The 20,386-nt window shown below is 28.8% G+C and overlaps 3 protein-coding genes across 3 annotated transcripts; 1 reads left to right on the forward strand and 2 right to left on the reverse strand.

Annotated features, from left to right (window-relative positions):
- Positions 1–243: 243 nt before the first annotated feature.
- LOC108330642 (dehydrin ERD14) lies at positions 244–1,643 on the reverse strand. The gene is made up of 2 exons (XM_017565137.2): positions 1,109–1,643; positions 244–897 (listed from the first exon to the last, which is right to left on the reverse strand). Exons 1-2 carry the CDS (start codon positions 1,346–1,348, stop codon positions 538–540), a joined length of 600 nt encoding a protein of 199 aa, XP_017420626.1. The 5' UTR covers positions 1,349–1,643; the 3' UTR covers positions 244–537.
- A 3,509-nt stretch (positions 1,644–5,152) lies between these two features.
- LOC108332024 (chromatin remodeling protein SHL) lies at positions 5,153–10,650 on the reverse strand. Its single transcript, XM_017567113.2, has 5 exons — positions 10,468–10,650; positions 9,989–10,334; positions 9,542–9,610; positions 6,145–6,280; positions 5,153–5,515 (listed from the first exon to the last, which is right to left on the reverse strand). The coding sequence occupies exons 1-5, from the start codon at positions 10,538–10,540 to the stop codon at positions 5,486–5,488; spliced, it is 654 nt and encodes a 217-aa protein (XP_017422602.1). The 5' UTR covers positions 10,541–10,650; the 3' UTR covers positions 5,153–5,485.
- Positions 10,651–16,232: 5,582 nt separating this feature from the next.
- LOC108330668 (40S ribosomal protein S10-1) lies at positions 16,233–18,139 on the forward strand. Its single transcript, XM_017565176.2, has 5 exons — positions 16,233–16,391; positions 16,480–16,528; positions 16,614–16,893; positions 17,124–17,259; positions 17,927–18,139. The coding sequence occupies exons 1-5, from the start codon at positions 16,389–16,391 to the stop codon at positions 17,999–18,001; spliced, it is 543 nt and encodes a 180-aa protein (XP_017420665.1). The 5' UTR covers positions 16,233–16,388; the 3' UTR covers positions 18,002–18,139.
- The last annotated feature ends 2,247 nt before the right edge of the window (positions 18,140–20,386 follow it).

The following is a 20,386-nucleotide window of genomic DNA, read 5'->3' on the forward strand; positions in this document are numbered from 1 at the left end:
TGCTTCACTTTCTGAATTTAAGAACGTGAACACATGATAAATCAAAACTAAGCTTAAATTTAGTAAGATAATAAAATGTTTATGCCAAATAAATTAAACTATTTTCAAATAATGTCAAATCTCAATTAATTGGATTGGGACGTAAACTCGTTGAATTCAGTTATGAATGGACCGTGGTGAGGAGGCACGAAATCAACAATTATTAGAACGCATTAAAGCGACTATTATCTAAAAAAGAAATCCTAAAACACAAATAATTAATACATTATTGAACTAAATTTGTTTCAATACATTTTTTTTCCTTTTACTTCAAACAAACCAAGTTATGAAAAAGAAAGAAAAAAAAAAGGGAAACCTAAACGAGCATTTTGTATATGCAAGATAGATAGATACATACACAATAATAAAAAGTAAAGTATGCATGAAGAAACACGAAAGATAAGAAACCCCACAAGGCTTTGATATGATGAAAGGAAAACAAAGCACACCACAATCATCTCCAACAAACCCAACAACAAAGAAGCCTTTGTCTCAATCTCAGTGACCACCACTCTCCTTTTCTTTCTCCTCCTCTGTCTTCGAGTGGTAACCAGGAAGCTTCTCCTTTATCTTCTCCAATATACCTTTCTTCTCCTTTCCTTCTCCTTCATGATGACCACCCTCACCGTGTTCCGATGAGGTCGCCGCAGGTGGTGGTGGTGGTGGAGGAGAAGCAACCTCCTCGGTCTTCTTGTGCCCTGGTAGCTTCTCCTTAATCTTGTCCAGGAATCCCTTCTTTTCCTCAGTTTCAACAACCTCGACTTTCTCAACTGGAACACTTGTGTCCTCCTCGATTTTCTTCTTTTCCTTCTTCTTCTTCTTCTTTTTCTCTCCATCTTCTCCTTCCTCCTCACTTGACTGCACACACATTAATTAATAGTTTAATAAAACGCATATTCATCAGTATTTTTTAATTCATTAACATAAATTTTCATATAAAAAAAAAAAACATTTCAACACTGATTAAAGGATATGATATGATCAATAACTACTGCATGAAAAGGTTGACAAACTTATACACACAAATTAATATATAGATATTTGCATGGAAATGAAAAGAAAGACTTACAGAGCTGGAGCTGCTGTCAGATCGGTGAAGCTTTTCTAAGAGGCTGTGCTTCTTCTCTCCTTCTTCTTCTTCCTTCTTCTCCTCTGACACTGTGACCTTTTCAAACTCGGTGACGATCACCTCTTCCTGATGCTTCTCTTCTTCCTTTTTCTTACCGAGAAAGTCAAAAACTCCACGATCCTGGACCTCCACCTCACTGCTCTGAGGGGACTCGTACTTGTTCTGGCTTTCGTCTGCCATGATCGGATCGGTAACTGATTTTACAACAATAACAAACTCAACAAAAGAGACTTAGCTGGCACTGCAAAAGCAAAGTGATGAGTTTCTGAGAAGAGAAATGAATTGAGTTGGATGATTTTAAGCTGCAAGAGTGGGACACCATTTATACTTGCCATCACGCGCACTATCCGCGATTAAGAAAATCAAAAGGTGCTAACCGACGTGTGGATTAAGTTAAGAGATCCATTCACGCGCCTTTATTTGCATCTCTCTATATTCACGCCTATGAATTTGGCTCCAAACCCAACCTCCTGCATCTGTAATAAACAAACTCTTCTTAATTAATTTATATGAAATTACAAAGGGTGACTGAATTGATTAATGATATTAAATTTATTCATCGTGCACGTTATATTTCTGTTTTACAGTAATGCATGTTTTTACTTTTATTATAGATAGAGAATACAGATATGACATCTATTATTGTTTGTTTTTTAAAATGTTTATATAGAAACAATTAATCCGGACCAAAATTAAATAACAAATGACTATTATTTATAATTTTATTAATTGATTTGATAATTTTTTTCAATCTTTACTAAAGAAATAATTGAATAAATGAGTTTGTTAACTTTTATTCATGATTTGAATAATAGAGCGAGTGAAGATGGTGTGAGGGTGTGCGAGGGTGGGAGGAAAAAGAGAGAGAGTGATCTGTGATATGACGAATGGAGGAGAGACACGTGGCGAAAGAACGTGGGGAGGCGTTCCATTGACAGAAAATGCCGACCTCGATGGATAAATGTGTATAAGTCGGTGCGTTTGCGTGGGAATCATAATTCTGTACGACACTAGCTAGACGCTTGACGGCGACGTCGTTTTAATCCTATATCTCAGTTTTACTCTTACTATAATAAATACAACTAGAAAGTACGTGAGGTGTGTTCTAGCTGCACGATCTTTCTTAATTCTATAATTCGAATTTTAAAAGGAATATAATTCATGTTTTAGAAGAAATTTTAAAAAATATAATTTAAGATAAACTATAATATTAATGTATTTAAATTTGGGTTTATTATTATTGTGAGAGTTACACTGTTAAAAGTGAGAAAGTGGACCTGAATACAGGAAACATTACTTCAACTATCATTGAATATAGAAAAAAATATATAAATATAGTATCAAAACTAATTACTTTTTTATTTATGTTTTAGATATAATTTGTGAAAAAAATTTAATTGAAATAAATTAGAAAAATATTTTTATTACTATCAATTACAATTATTTAAACTTATATTAATTAAAATTATTTTTTTAACATACACATTACGTCGTTAATATGTCATCGTATTGAAATCAACAAGTGTTGCATGTTTTCTCAGTAATATTAAAGGCTTATTCATCTAAGATTTTTGAACTAAGATCTTACAATAAGCTTTGAAATGCATCATGTGAACAAATAAGTTAATGTTTGCTGTTAATGACAAGATGATACATAACCAATTAACTAAAATTGATTAACTTTTAGAAAGTGAAAGATTAAATATGTAATTAAAATTATATAAGAATCAGAATTACACAATCACGGCATAAAAATTTATTTGAAATTTAACAATATTAAGAATATTATCAATTTTTTTTTGTTGGTTTCTTGTTCCTCACTTTTGAAAATAGGGCATGACATTCTTGGATTCTTTGTAACTAGAGTTTTCACGGGTTGTTTTTGTGTGTAGAATTTGGATAAACTTATCAATTAGATCTTAATTTTGAAAAAAAAAAACTTTTATTAATTATAATTAACTTAAACTAATTAAAACATAACACAATCTTTATAAGCCAATTTCTTGTTTTAGAATTCATCATCGTTTTTTTTTTCATACCTTTTAAATTTACAATTTATAACTCTTCCCCGCAATTATGATCCTTATGAAGATCAAAAAGATTAGGTGAAATTAATGGTGAAGAATGGTGTTTGTTAGTTGTTTTAATGGGATACGTTATGATTAACAAGGTATGAAGATACATTGTCATGTGATCGAGATAATGTTGATTAAATAGGAATGGATATGAGGATGATATCTTCTTTGAATTGAGTAATCCAGATATTTACTTCTATCGTGCAATAACATTTTTTTTTCTTTTGAATCTTTTATACTTTTATTTTTTTTAACTATTTTTTGAGTTGCTACTATCTACAAGAAACTAAAGATATAAATGGTTGTAATGAATTTTTTTGTTGTTGTTGCTGTATAATTATGGTAGTTAATAAAAATTAAAATATTTTTATAATGTTTCTTAAAAAATATTTTAAAAATTTTCCATTGCAATATTTAACAGTGATTCATATTTCTATTTAAAATGTAAAAAAAATACAAACAAAAAGTGACAATGGTTTTCCTGTATTTAAGAATAAATGGTATAATTGCGGTGGGGTTATGGATGTGAATTTTAAGATTTTAAAATATGTTAAACTCTTCATCATCCTTCTGTCTTTTTCTTTATCTTGCCTATGTCTTTCTTCTCTTTATCAATATACTTATTTCTAAATTGTAGATATATCTAAGGATTGACTAGTACTATTTTAATTTTAATGTCAACATTTTAAATTTGAAAAAGAAAATGTGCACATAGTTACAATTAAATTGTCCCGTTAATTAAATTTAACTATCCCATCGATTAAAAAGAAATCAATTCAAACTTAAACGTTTGAATTTTAAAATGCAACAAATATATGTTGAGTTTTGTTGTGTATGTATGTATTTTTTTTTAAAGTTAATTACAATTAATGCTTTAATTTAGAGTGTAAAGGTTGAGCTTCAGTAGTTTTATGTTTAAATGGGCCATGATTGAAGTTGTAACATAAGTTCATGCTTGAAAAGGTTTCGTGTTTAAAGAAGAAAATTGGGGTTTTCTTCCTAAATTCCCATATGTTTAAAAATTCTAATTATTCTCCAACTGAAATTGATAGAAAAGAATAATGTAAATTTTTGTTGTTGTTTTAGGTTGTGTAATACGTAGATACTTTTTATTACATGATCTAAAATTTAAAAAATTATTTTTACATGATATAGATTATAAAATTCATGATATAAATTTGTGTTTTGAATTGTAGGAAATATAATTTTGCATTCTAGATTATACAATTTATAATACAAATTTATATTTTAGATTGTATAATTTATAAAACAAATTTAAATATTAAAGAATCCTAACGGAAAATTTAATAAATACTGTGTAGCCTACTGGCAACAACAAATGGTCAAGATTCATTCATAATTTCAGAGGTCTTTGTCTCTTTGAAGTGGGGTATGCCACTGCTTATATTATTGCCCCAAATAGAATGTCCTAGAACGGAGACAAAGAATCCGTAAATTGTTCGAAGATGTTGGAATAAACTTTTGCAGGAGTAATTTTAAAAAAGAAAAATCAGAAATAAGTAAATAAAATTTTAAGTAATCGACAGATTAAAAATGAAAAAATAACATGTTACCTTGTTGACAGGAAAGTTAGATAACATGTATTTATAAAATAAAAAATTATTTTAAGTATTTAATAAAATTTTAATTAAAATATCCATAGATTAAAACTAATTGACATAAAATTATAAAACAAAATTAAGCAACTACGATTAAACAAATTTTACATACATCAACTAATTTTAACTTTTAAATTATTCTGAATCCTTTTGATGAAAAAAAAAGAAAAGTATTTTCCAATTTCGCAGGACACTACGTAGAAAAATGATACGAGACACTATTGACATGCAATTCAGCGGTGTATTGAAAATCTAGATCTCTGCCTATGTTTATGAGTACAAAGAAAGAATTGAGTGTCTACTGCTCTCATAAATAAGTAAAATACTTTACAAAAGTTCATCCGACTCAGAACAAGGACCAGAAAGAAGAGACAGAATCTACACTATATAATTACATAAACACGTCCTCCACTTCAAAGGAAACTGCATTTGTCCTCCAACCAAATACACATGACAAGTTTCCAAACTAGTCTCTTTCCATGCGAAAGTGAACGACTACAACATAGAACAACATAACTTTGTCTCCGTCTTTGTCCGGCCCCTACCCAGGATTAGGAATCCAAGTTCTCCAGTACATTCATTACATATCTAACTCATTTTATCATGCTTTATATACTATCACACTATTGCCTACGACGGCGTTTAGTGTCCACCTGCACAATACCAAGCAACACACACATATTAATACATCAATCCTTCCTTTTTTCAGACCAATACCATTCAACTTCAACAATAACAGATTAATGTTATTCCATGGCAGTGCCTAAGAAGAAGAATCCAGATATCTACACTATTTGGGTGGTCAAAACTGATAATTTTTATGTGAAATATCATGGCAGGTATAAATGTTTAGCACAAATAAAATGGTGGCACTGTCCTTAGGCATTAAAGCCATACTAAAGGAAGTCCTAAAAATCACATTAACCAGAAAGAAACGTTAATTTAAGCAAAAAAGGATTGGAAAAAGATACGAAATACCGAATGCATGTCAGTCACAAAAACTTTTTGTTATTTAACAAAAGAAATATTAATTTGCAATGGCACTCATTCTCTTACTCAATTGGTGACTTCCTACATACAAATGAACCAACTGATGCGCATGTGACCATGAATCACAGGATATTGAGGATATAATCATTTGACAATAGAATAGAATTTAGCAAACCAATAGATGATAGATGAAGTATAAACCTCTCCAAAGCCTCGGTGAGTCGATTCAATGGTATAAAGTTATGAAAAGTGAAAACAACTCACGTTATCAAATAACAATTATTTGAAATACCTTTGTATCCGAGAGTCTAGAAGCGGAATGAGAGTTCTGCAACTTTTTTTGACCTTCGGCAGAGCAGCTTTCACAAAAGAAGTGGTCAAGTCTTTTGGCTTCTTCAACAGTCATGTCTATGCAAGCAGGATGGAACCTGAAAAATAAATTATCCTGCTGAAGACTATATTCACGCAGCCCGATATCCACAAAATAATGGCACGTGTTGCAAAACAAGTTATTTTCAATGCACAAATATGTTAATTTTAGAGGTATCGAAGTCAAAAATCTTCTATTCATCATGGTTTATAAAACAAACTAAATGGCCCTAGATCTCAAAAGCCCATTCTTAAAAATGGCTTACTAGTAAACCTTACATATTTATTGTGCCTCCAATAACAATATGGAAAACATCTCAACATTCAAAGCAGCTCTTTAGTTAGTTCCATAGTAAGACTGACGAGGATAACAAATTTGCTATGAATAAAAGTTATGTTCTCTTCCTTTAAGACTAAGGTTTCAGGAATTTAATTCAGTCGTTGCATGAACTAATTAGTTGATCATCACGTCCAATCTAAAGGCTATTGCTTAGCTAGTTTGTGGACGTGCTACTGTTTGAATTGCCAGTGGAATAATTATGCACATGGATTTTATCGTACATTCACTATCCGTATAAAAAGAACATAACATATTAGATTAAAATTAGCAGAATGAAGCTTAAAGCAAAAACATGAAAGAAACACTGGGAAAAAAAGTCTTATAAAATATGAAGGAAAAAATGTCAATACAAAGGTAACTTTCTTATGCAATGCAGCAATGGGCAAGGAAGAAGAGTTCAAATCCTACTTTTTAAAAGCAAAAGACACATTAGAAAATGGGGGAGAAATTGCAATTTTACACTTAAAAAACCTGAACAGTGTTGCTTCCCATGAACAAGGTTATCAAACTCTTGAGTGTACGATCCTAAATAGAAAAAAATTAAGTTAACTCGCTATTGAACTCTTTTCTGATTAACCTCGGTAAATTCTTAAAACTGGTGCAAACTCACATAAATCTCCAATCAAGAAATGAGGAACGAGTGTGGTACTAAATGTAGGTTTTGAATGAATCATTACACCCACAACTTATGTTTTTATGAGTTTTGGTTTAGTCATCAAGTTTATTGGGTACTAATGAATGTACTATATATCATACTTTACTGTTGTGATTTGCTACCTTTCTTGTGAAGTTGAAAAGTTACATTATTGTTGTATTAAGAGTATTCTTTTATGCATATATGTCATTAACAGATTTATTTTAGGTAAATTCTTATGAGTTTATAAGTTGAATCGAAGAGTAAGTATATGAAAGTCCCACGAGTTTGAAAATCTTGGTCATCAATAGCCACAGGTTTTGCGTCTATTTGAATCCCATTAGGGCCGCTCCCCCACTGTGCTATAGTATGCTATTGACTACAATGGTTTAACCATGTTTTATCAACTCAGACAAATATTTATAGGGAACATCAGATTTATGCTATGAATTTGGCACGTTAACTTGAGTGTCACTGCATGCATACATGAAGAGTGGAAGCACTAAAGTACAATAATGAATTCAAGTGCATGATCTTTTTTGATGAATTTGTTACCATATTTTAGACAAGATATGAAATTCCTGAAACAAGGTAGCTTTGATAATTGTCTATACTATAGTAGATAACCACAATAAGGAAAGAAATAAGAAATTAATGAAACACCTTATCAGTGGCTGATGACATGGTTTGCCAAATTAAGAAAGACGAATAACATGGCCAACTAAAGTATTGTTTGCTTTAGGTTCCATCTCGATCTTACTTATATGGCCAAGAACAAGTACAAATAGTTATAATTAAAAGAAACTTAGTTCTCTTAAGCTACGACCCAGATGTCAATAACCAACACAAAAACGGTTGCATAACACTTAAATGCATGCAACAATCCATGAATATACGCAATGTGTGGGCAGCTCCATAAATTCCATAAGAATTTACTTCATATATGTCTATAAATAACGTAATAATTGGATGTTTTGAATCCGGCAACGAAGTAGCTAAATCTAGTATTGCATTACTGGTAAGCAAGTTTAATCAATACCAACTAAAAAATGTGGCATAAGTGCATACAACATTATGCTTTAAATATTTGTTCATACTTTGCAATAATATCATATTTTTTATTATATTCTATACTTTTATTATATTACTATATATTTATTACACTTTATTTTGGAATTATTAGTATTATTTAGTTTATTATATTTTGTTACGTTTTCATAAAAACAAAAGAAAAAGTTGTTGGATTCAAACTAAAACATTGAAACCCTAAGTATGACCTGGCTCATCAGCTGCCCATTAACTAGAGCCGCCCCAAACATTCAAGAGAATGCAGAGGAGTGTGAGGTCACGGTGGCAGTCGGTGATAGTGATAGTGAACATGCAATGCCATGCTCTGCAATGGCAAAGGTCGCAGAGCCTTGTCTGTTAAAAGCACATACAGAAGCCTGCAAATCATGGAAATGACACCTTTACATCCATGTGCTCGGTCACTGGTGCCTTACCAGCGCCAAAGGACCACTCTGTTTCACCAACTTACAATTGAATACTGGTGATTCATTTAATATTTAAGCTCACATGATTTCACCCAACTTGGGGTTGAACTCGTGAGTTTGGCAGAATTCATTTGAGTATGTGATAAACACATTTTATGCAGAAGTTTAACATAGTTGGAGGTCTTATCATTTCTTTAGTGTATAAAGGTTAATTCTTAGTTAGTTTTAGTAAACTAACTATAAAGGAGAAATTAATCAAGAATGACCTTGATTGTATAAATTTTAACTGGCATTGTGGACGAAGACATCAATCAGGAAAAAGAATACACGATCTACCCCAATGATCCTACTGAGTTCCGTGAAACCGATTATGCATTTGAGAATAAACTCGAGCAATTTTACCAGTTAAATTGCAAGTTTGATAACTTTGAATATAAGTATATGCATAAATAAGTAACCATTTAAAGAGAAATGAGAAGGGTAGGGTAGAAATCACCCACAGCCTAGTCAAAAGCAAAAAAAAAAAACAGGTTGAAAAAAACTGCACAGCAGACCAATATAGATAACACTGGCTGTTTACAGTGAAGAATAGTCCAAGTGAAAAGTGACATACAAGGCAAAATGATGTCTGCATAGTTACTGCTGATTTAAAATACTCTTTTCAAATGATACAGCAAAGGAAAAAAAAAAGGACAAAGGACAAATAGAACTGAAAGTTCCATCAGAACAATGCAAGATATTCAAAGAACTGAACATTCCAGTCTTCACAAAATCAAACAGACATCTTACATAGATCAGGATAAGAGGGAAGGCCGATAATTTAATGATAAATCACTTTAAATATTTTACTTACCAGTCACTGCAGCCCTCACATTGGACCATTAGGTCATCAGGATTGTAAGGCATCTCACATTTACAATACCTGCAATGAAATTTTAAACAACTTCTATCAGGCAGAGTCAGCAGAATTCAAGAAAGATCTCACAGCTTCTCGAATCTAACAAAAAGTCAATGCTTACCATTTCCAACTCAACATATAAAATCCTAATAACATAAACCGAGTAAATATATTATAGAATAATCCCGTAATCTGAGCCATTACCAGACTAACCAACAGAAACTTAGAATTTGCCATTAAGTTAAGTTTCGAAATTGATGGCAGCTAAGTAAAATAAAGAGAGAAAGTCCATTCATTCCAACAAGAAATTTTACCAAAAATCAAACAAATTTTGAAACTAGGGCAGCAGAGACTACAATAGAAAATATATCTGAGCATCTAAAATAAAAGTGGTAGACTCACACTGCAACTCTATCAGGATTGAAGGCACCTGTGGAGGAATTGTACTCAAACCGACAGAAGAAATCATCGTTACCAACCGCATCCAGTTTTGTGTAGCTCTTGAAGCTGTGGACGGTACACTTGCCTTCGATTGTGTCGGTGCTCTGAACATCAAAGTGATCAGAGAGAAAAACCTCCTTTGAGCCATGAAACTGACGGCGACCCCCAATTGACTCCTCTGGCCTGTAGTACCAGCGAACATGAATTTTCACATTTGCGCCACGCGCATCCGCCTCGATCCTTTCGATCCTGGCCACATATGAGGGTTTAGCCGGATCCGACGGTCGCATGAGCACGCAATCAGCAGCTGAGAGACAACAACAAAAAGAGCCTTTGGATTGAGGAAAGCAAAATGGAGCTAGCACAAAACAAAATTAGTCTGATTTAATCCAATAATTTTTTGTCAAAATTGTTTTGTGAGAAATAGAAAGTGAGTTTACCTCTAATGGTTTTGCTTATGTGTTTGACTGAGTATGACTCTAGGGTTCGTCTTGGAGCCTTCGGCTTAGCCATGAGATGGAATGGAAGCACAGGATGTAGAAGATTGAGGATGAATAAAATACAGAAAAATATTATGTTTTTTTACATGTAAGGGTTTATTAATTTTTTGTTTCAGTGCTGCGCTGAACCATGGTTAATGGTGGGGCGACTTTTATCTCAGCCTTCATTGAAATGCGAGTACACGTACACAAATAATGGACCAGAAACTTTTGTATTTTTAACTTTTAAAATAAAAAAATATCAAACTTTGTGCTAATAATTCCACGTGGTAGTCAGTTATGGTACTGCACATGTAATATTAATACTAATAATAATGATAATAATTAAAACAGTAATAATATTATTATTATAATCAGAGATATCTTAGGACGCTGAGATAAAATAGTATTTTAATATATTTTTTTGAATTTGAGTCATTTGTATTAAATATATAAGGAAAAATAATAATGTAACTTGATAAAGTTGAAATCTGATTCACTGATGATAAAATTATAAATTATAACATAATAAAATATATTATACTTAATAAAAATTCATCCTCCTTAAATACTTAATTACTATAATTATGTTTTAAAATTAATGTAATGGTACAAATAATTAATAAGAATGTGGTTTTTAATTGACTTTTTATATACTGTTTCTTTTATTATTTTTATCCTGGTATATATTATTAATTCAAATTTCAAAGAATTGTAAATGTTACGAAAATTAATAAAGTATAATAATTTTATGTATATTATAATTTTAATATAAATTTATTTTATTTTAATAATTATTTTATAATAATAATTTTAAATCGTTTGATATTATTTTTAATTACATACTTTTATGCATTAATAATAAAATAATTGTTTTTTTACTTGAGAAATTAGATAATTAAATAGTTTATTATTTTAAAATCACTAAAAATTTGCCACATAAATTTTTAATACTATTTTATAAAACTATATATTTTAAAATGTATTATTTTATATTAATTATTTAAAATTATATATTTTAATTTAATAATAATTAAATGCATGTTCACTTTTAATTAAAATAAAGAAAAATGCAATGTAAATTATATGCTTGAAATTAAGAAGCAGAACAGTGTGCACACAAGAAGAGAGGATAAGGGCGAGGACAATGGCAAAGGAGTCCCTTTAAGATGCAACATGGTCAATTATTTATTAAATTTTGTCTATCAAATTTGTATGATTAATGTAGAAATCTTAGCTCAGAAGCTATGTGATAACTTGATTTTGAAAAAAGGAAAATAACTTATTTTTCAATATTTTTTTAAAAAGTTAACTACTATTGATATAATTAATTAAAATAGTATTTATAATAATTATTAAAGTTTAAAATTTAATATAAATAATAATTTTAAAAATTTATTGTTATTATTAATTATTTGTCTATAAAGTTAGTATACGACAAATATTTGAAAAATAAATAATATTAAATTTTCATTCATAATATTAAAATTTGATTTATTCTTATATAAATGTTTTGATGACATGACATTGATAATATAATTTTGTTGTTGTAAATTACTACTGATAATAATAAATATATTTTATGATAATAATTGGAATTGAGATATAAAATATAGAAGAGAAAGTGAAATATTTTTCATTGGTATTTAAATTTATATCTAATACAAATAAAAGTGAAGTAAAATGAATGAGACAATAAATAAACCAAAAGTTATACTAAATTGGTAACATATGGGCTACTGTTAAGAAATAAGAAAGTAATATATTAAATTGTGTTGTAAAAAAAAATTGCATCCCACATGTTTTAGGAGCATGATCACTAGAATTATGAAATGTGTGCATGTAATACTCAACTATTTGGGGGTAAATTGTGATTAAATGAAATTTGTGGTTTTTACATTATTCATTATTTGAATGATTTTGAGTCTTTTAACATAAGTCTAATTTGTTTCATTGAGATCTGTTTGATGTTATGTTAATCAGATGGCTAATGCCCTAACATTTTAGTAATACAGTTTATTGGTGTATTTATATGAACATGACCGATATAGTATATTTATAGTAATTATCTTTCTATAGTAATCATCATCCATATGGTTAGAAATTTTTGCACTTTTTTGAAATGTGATGATTTTAAATTTTTTTAATATAAATGTTTTTTGATTTGAATACAGTAATATATTTAAAACTTTCACTTGGTCTTTTGTAGTGATATTTATATTAATATATTTTTGTAATTTTGAGATTGAAATAAATAAATGTAATTGTTTTTTATTTTCTAAAATATTATAGTAGAATATTATAAAATGATTTTATTGGCAGAGTACATTATATATATATATATATATATATATATATATATTGAAAAATAATTTAGGAAATATAATAATAATACTTAATTTAATCACTTTTATATGATTTAAGAATATAATCAGGTTATTATATAAAAATATAAGCAGATCTAAGTTATTGAAATATATTATTAGATTTGTGTGATTAATTATACATTTTAATTATAATTTACTAAATATAAAATATTAAAACATGATCACTACCATTTTCATAATACTATAATTAAAAGTAAAAACTGTGTTTAATTAAAAGTAAATACTGTGTTTAATTACGCACTGTTTTCGAATTATATTATTCTTGATTTTGTCAAGAAAAAATATTCAAGTTGAAATTGACATTCTGAAAGCAACCCATCAGCTCATATTACAAAAAGCTATGGAGAAAGAAATTAAAGTTTATAGCAAGGAGAAGAAAGAAAGAAAAATTTGTCAAACTTAAATTTAGGAACAATTTATAATTTTTATATTTAAAGTTGATTACAAATATAAAAAAAATGTATTATAATTTAATTTACTTCTAAAAATGCAGAGTTTAAAAAAAGTTAGAGCACTTAGTACAACAAACAAGGTAAATAGACATGTCAATACAATATATATATATATATATATATATATATATATATATATATATATATATTGTATATATACCCAATTCAAACAATAATTTGTTAAAAATAAAAACATAAAAACTAATAAGAAAATATAATGTAATTATCCTTTTTAAGTGTTTTAAAAGTAATATTTAAAATACATTTTTTTCATTATTTTGATAAGTATAATATAGAAAATTGAATTTTATTTTTAATTTTTATTAAAATATTTCATATACTATATACATCATCCATTAACACGTGTTATTAATAAAATTAAAGTAATATTCATAATATATAAAATAAATTATTAAAATAATAATATAATATATGTAACCCATATTTATTATTTTAACCAATTATCACATATAACCTGTCCGGTACATGGATCTCAAACTCATGTATGGATTTTAAACTAGTTATGCTAAAGACCATGTGTTGATGCAACTTTCTCTCTTCCATCTTTATACATTTACTAGTAGATTTGCAAATTAAAAAAAACTTAATATAGTAATTTAATTTCTTTAATTTGATGGTTTAATTTATTTTGTTTTTTATTACTTTTAGTTTCAGTTTCATTTTTTTTAATTTTTAATTTAATTATTTCAATATTAATATATATAACAATAATACTGACACATGTTAAATTGAATCAAAATGTTAGATAGAGAGACTAAATGAAAAACAACTATTATCATGTGATAATAATCTTGTATAAACATTGTCATATTATATTATCACCATCAAAAAGACTGCTACATTCAAGTGACATAATCATTAAGTCAATTTATGTTTTTCTTTTAAATTAAAAAATTAAAAATTTTCATAAATTAACATATAAAAAAGTTAACATCAACTTAATAAAAAAATACCAAATTAAACTTTTTAAAAAAATTATAAAACTAAATTGAACCTAAAAATAATAAGAAAATCAGAATGAAACTAATCAAGTAAATTACTAATTAAATCTATTAAAAAACTTCAATTTCATCAGTTGTACAAATAAAAAAAAGTAATTTCTGAATTATACGTTTCAAAGTTAAAAAATACTTTTAGATGTACAATTTAAAAAAGATTTTTTCCTTAAAAAAGTTATAAATTGTATAATCTATAAGTAAAAAATAACTTGTAAACAATGTAATTCAAAAATAAAATAACTTGTAGATTATATATGTTAGAAGATAGTTACTTTTTATTTACATATTATACAATTCAAACTTTATTTTGGAAATTGAGAGAGAAAATAGAGTGAGAATTAAGAAAATACACCTAATGTAACAATCAAAGGGAAAGAATGCGGCAGCAAGTTAGCCTAAGTAGGAAAAGAAGGAACCACGGTCAAATGAGCTATTTTAGTTTGTTTAATTAATTGTATGTGAGATGATTTGTTTTTTCAATTTGCATGTTCAGGTGGACATTAATTGATTGTACGAGGATCAATGTTAATTAAATAATTTTCGCAACAAGTTAATAAAAATGATACTAAGTTAAGAGGGAATGTTTTTACAAACCAATCAATGAATAAAAACAAGATTATGCAAATAATGGACAACCAATTCTAAGTTTCATTAACACATATAAGGTATACAAAATAAGACCGATCTTCAAACAAGGTGGTATAATTCAAAAGTTTGTTTGAAGGTGACCATCTTGAATACATATGTCAAAAAATAAAATATGTCCTAAACCCCATTTGAGATTTAAACAGTAAAATAATTATCGAAGACTTGAAAGATCACTCCTAAACTCATTCTATATATAACAAAGTTTTGATACAAAGTAAGTAATAAATAGAATAACTTTAAACACAATATAATGATGATAAATAGAGTAACTCTAGACACAATATAACGATGATAAATAAGATAATTTTTGACATGATAAATAAGGTAACGCTAAACACAACCTAATGATGATAAATTGGATAAATATCATAACAATGATAAATAGGGTAAATACTCTAACAATGATATATAGGGTAAATATGTTAACACCCCCTTCAAACTCAAGCATACAAATTGTATGTACCAAGCTTGAAACAGATAAACTCAATCTGAGATCTCTTTGGGAACTTAGAAACTTCGACTTATAACAAGATGCACATATGCTTCAGACCATCGAGAAATAAAGTCTATAAACCAAATTGGACTCACAATTCAACATAGCCAAAGAGACTCCTCTTGAAATATAGGACTCGTCTTCATAGGTGTGCAGTAAACCGATGACAATGGTCAGCGGATAGCAAAAGTGCAAAAAATTGTTGGGAATCCAAGTGTGAGTCCAAAGTCTCACATTAGATATAAATGACAAACTAGAGCACTATATAAAGATGAAAGATCCATCAAAAATTGTTGGGAATCAAAGTGGAATCAAAGTGTGAGTCCACAGTCCCACATTGGATAGAAATGACAAAGTAGAGCACTATACAAAGATGAAAGACCAATGTGAACCTTCTCCTCGATAAACCCAACAAAAACACAACGACTGAAAGGACAAAACTACAAGAACTGCCATCACTGACTGATGGTGCATGCAAGATTCTGATTTTTTAAAAAGAATTTTTCCTTAAAAAATTATAAATTGTATAATTTATAAGTAAAAAATAACTTATAAACCATATAATTCTAAAATTCAAACATAAAATAACTCTTAGATTATATATTTTAGAAAATAATTACTTTTTATTTACCTATTACACAATTCAAACATTAATTTTGCCTCCCAAAATATATAATATAGGAAAGCACAAAATGATTTATTTTTTATATAAAATGCAGGAAGAAACATATGGAGGTGCAAGCGGCCCATGAATAGGCCCATAGTGCAAAGATATATGAAAAGGGAAAGTTAGGGTTTATAGCGAAAAAAAAGAAGGTAACCAAGAGATAACTGTGTGGGATTGTTGGCCGAGCCTCCATTGCCTCTCTTCAACCTTCTGATCATGGTACGATCTTGAATTCTGGATGGCCAATACTTTTCGTTACTCAGTTAAAATTTGATTCTCATGTTTGCTTCCGTTTTTGTTTGTTCAGATCATTCCGGAGAAGAACCGTAAGGAGATCTGCAAATACCTCTTCCAAGGTAGGTGTCTCAGTGTTTATCCCCAATAATCTTGGTTCGTTAGGGTTTTAACTCGTTGAGTAATCTGAGATTGTTTATGGTGCAGAGGGAGTTTGCTATGCGAAGAAGGACTTCAATTTGGCGAAGCACCCTGAGATTGATGTGCCTAATTTGCAGGTGATTAAGCTGATGCAAAGCTTCAAGTCCCGCGAGTACGTGAGGGAGACCTTTGCTTGGATGCATTATTACTGGTTCCTCACCAATGATGGCATCGAGTTTCTCAGAACTTACCTTAACCTTCCTTCCGAAATTGTCCCTGCCACTTTGAAGAAACAGGCCAAGCCACCTGGCAGACCCTTTGGTGGCCCATCCGGTGATCGCCCTAGGTATGTCAATAAGATCACTGTTGTAATTGATTGAATAATATCGTAGTATAAAGCAATAAACCATATATTTATAGGATATATTTATAGGATAAGTGTTGTACTAAGTGAAGTGGTATGACCTTACATAACTGAATACAAGGGACGCAATACAAGCCAATCCAACTGAGCTAAACTAACTACTTTTTCTACTAGTTGGATGTCATGTGGATGATCTGTGTTGCTTGGAACAGGGGTCCACCTCGCTTTGAAGGCGAGCGGAGGTTTGGTGGTGATCGTGACGGATATCGTGGAGGTCCCCGGGGACCTGGTGGAGACTTTGGAGGAGATAAAGGAGGAGCTCCTGCTGACTACAGGCCCTCTTTTGGGGTAATTCCATTGTCAATGCAGTTCTACTGTTGTTTACTGTTGTGCATAGTCATCATGGTTGCCGTTTGTTTTTGGCCTAGTTTTCATCATCATGATTGCTGTTTGTTGTTTAGTTTTTAACTAAATAGAACTTTTAACTTTTATGACTATTTGTTTTCAAGCTCTTACAAATGAATAGGTGCTTGATGTGCAGGTTAAAGTTAACTTTTTTTCAAGAAAGGTTGATTCATTCGCTATATTTTTTTATTTTTCTTTACTCGAATAGATTGAGTCTATTTGATTATAATTTCCCATGATTCGCACCTTTTAGTCGCAGAAAATGTAAAACTAAGTCCTTTGTTGGGAACCCATCTATGTCATGCAAAATGTGCAATCTTTTCTTCAGTTAGGCAATGCAAATAAGTTATTTCCTGCAGTTTTGAAAGCTTGAGGATTAAGTGATCAATAGTGTGATGTGATTAATGCACATTTCGGAAGGTTTTATGATTAATGCACAATAGTGTGATGGCTGTGTCCATGAAGCTGTACAATTAAAATGTTGATAACCATGCTTGCATCCTCTATGGACATTTCATTTTTGGCAGCAAACAATATATAGAATGTTTTTGGTCTCTTTTCATTCGGTTGTCTTCCCCCTCTACTTATCAATTGGTTTGCCATATTGCAGGGATCTGGAGGAAGGCCTGGCTTTGGTCGTGGATCTGGTGGTTTTGGGGCGCCAACCAGCTCAAATATTCCTTAAGTATTATGTTTTGTGCTTTATTTTTTGCTTAGTTTTCTAGAATATTGCCCTCTCCTATAGATTGTTTTATGGGCTTGACAATTACTTTATATCCAGTTTTTCTTTCACTGAAGATTTTGATTTGAGTGTTTCTGCTAATTTGTGGCCTTCTCTTTCATCCCCATTTTATTCCAACTTCAAATGCCTGCAATACATAGTATTTTATTCTCTACATTGTAATGGACAAATTTAATATATAATAAAATAGTTAAGATTAATAAAAAGGTTAAATTTAAAGAAAACAGTCGCTTAAAGGTTAAAATATACTTAAAAGTTAAAATATCGATGCAGATAGTTATTTTAATTTTAGAAAACTTTTATTCAAATGTTAAAATTGAGAAACAATATATATGTATTATATATATATATATATATATATATGAACTAATATTCAAGTTTGAAAAATAAACGTAAAAAATTATAAATGCTGTGAGGTAATTTATCGAATTGACACCGTAAAAAATGACTAAGATAGAGTAGGTATAGGGATTATTATGACTCCTAGAAGTAGTAATAATCGTATATCTATTTTTTTTTATTTATAGGTGAAGGGAAAAGAAAAATATAAAAATGGAAATTAAGAAAAACTGATGAGTGTTGTTGGTTCAAATAGTTGAAGGGAAAAGAAAAATATGAAAAAGGAAATTAAGAAAAACAGATGAGTGTTGTGGTTCAAGCTACACTTTTAATCTTTTTTTCGTTATAGTTCTTCAACCTGTGATAAAAAAAATCGAGATAGGTTTCCCTATATAACATTTTATTATAATAATCAACAAGTTGGTTTGAACTTTGTCCTTTCAAACAATATTTTAATTTCTGTATTTGGTGAATGGAAGCAACGACATTGTGATAGAGAATTCCATTAGAGATGTTTTATATTATCTAGTGCTGTTAGGGATGAATCATAGACATAATCGCTGAATATTTTATACTGATAAAATAATTTAAAAGATTGATATAACAACATTACCCTTTAATTCAGTTTACATTTCTTTTAACAAACATTAAATACATGAATGTTATTTGATGCTTCAACAACAAAAGAATTTAAAGATCTTTATTATGGATGTTTATTGGTACAGTGAATATAAAAAAATATAACTAATTAAATTGAGTGATATTATTAGTTTAATTTAATTCAATCTAAATGAAATTAATTAAATTTAATCATACTTATTTATGAAATTTGCGATTTACCGTAGATAAATAAAATTTTATTTCGTGCTCTAACCCCGCGACAATTGTTTAATTGGGCTGGTTTCGTTTGGGTAAGAATATTTTTTATTAAAATAATGATTTTTTTAAACGGATTAAAAAATAAAATGTGAAGTATGTGATTACGATCGATAAAATAAATTAAATGGACTCTTAGAAACTAAAATCCTAAATCTTTAAGGTATCTTGTATCATTAGTGTAAATAAATATAAAACGTAGACAAATAAATATTTAGAAATACATATATTTTAGAGAAATTTAAATCAGCAATTTTTTAAAGAAATGTTTTTGTGAGTAAAAGAAAAATTCAGATTTATTAATAAAGTAATAGAATAAATGTGATATAACTGAATTTATTGAATTGTAAAAAAAATATATTATTTTTAAAAAAATTATCTATAAATAATTTATAGATTAATAAAGGTATAAATAAAAAAATACCTTAACTAAATATATCAGAATCTATTTATTATTTATAGACGATAAATTATATTTTTCAAAGAGTAAGAATTATTTTCATGGATAAAATGTAGGATGATTATTCAAGTAGATACACGACACAAGAGCAATGAAATATATACTTTATATTGGAATATGTTAACTCATTAATTTATATTTATTTCAAAATTTAATAAATCACTTGCAATTTGATAGAAAGATTATAAATTCAAATTGTACTTACAGTTTCGGTACAGCCAGTTATTCTTAGAGATTAATGAAGGGTCACATAATAATAATAATAATAATAATAATAATAATAATAATAATAACTACTTTTTCTTTTTCAAATAAAAGTCACACTCATTACAAAATACATAGAAATTACCGTTTACTATACAATGACTTTAATTTAATTATTATTTTTTCTGTATGAAACTTAATGAATGATCACAAAATATTTACATTTATCTTACTCTAAAGAAGAGAAAGTGGTAATCGTATAATATTTCATACAATATTTTTATTTATCTTACTCTAACATTATTTTTTATTAATCTCGCCATTATCAGGAAATATAGTAGTAAACAATATGAAGTGAGATAGATAAATACAATTTTATTTTATAGAGTATTATATTTTATCTGAAAAAGATGAGGAAAACCGGAGCATACACAACTTTGAATATGAAA

This window comes from Vigna angularis, chromosome 4, assembly GCF_016808095.1.
Source record: "Vigna angularis cultivar LongXiaoDou No.4 chromosome 4, ASM1680809v1, whole genome shotgun sequence".
Classification (NCBI taxonomy): Eukaryota; Viridiplantae; Streptophyta; class Magnoliopsida; order Fabales; family Fabaceae; genus Vigna; species Vigna angularis.

Bases quoted from the DNA above. Each gene is read 5' to 3' on its own strand.
- LOC108330642 (XM_017565137.2), bottom strand. From the start codon at position 1,348: ATGGCAGACGAAAGCCAGAACAAGTACGAGTCCCCTCAGAGCAGTGAG. The intron at 898-1,108 runs GTAAGTCTTTCT...ATGTGTGTGCAG, and splicing joins CTGACAGCAGCTCCAGCTCT to TCAAGTGAGGAGGAAGGAGA.
- LOC108332024 (XM_017567113.2), bottom strand. From the start codon at position 10,540: ATGGCTAAGCCGAAGGCTCCAAGACGAACCCTAGAGTCATACTCAGTC. The intron at 6,281-9,541 runs GTAAGTAAAATA...TTTATTTTTCAG, and splicing joins TGTGAGGGCTGCAGTGACTG to GTTCCATCCTGCTTGCATAG. The intron at 5,516-6,144 runs GTATTTCAAATA...GGTATTGTGCAG, and splicing joins CTAGACTCTCGGATACAAAG to GTGGACACTAAACGCCGTCG.
- LOC108330668 (XM_017565176.2), top strand. The intron at 16,529-16,613 runs GTAGGTGTCTCA...TTTATGGTGCAG, and splicing joins CTGCAAATACCTCTTCCAAG to AGGGAGTTTGCTATGCGAAG. The intron at 16,894-17,123 runs GTATGTCAATAA...TGCTTGGAACAG, and splicing joins CCATCCGGTGATCGCCCTAG to GGGTCCACCTCGCTTTGAAG.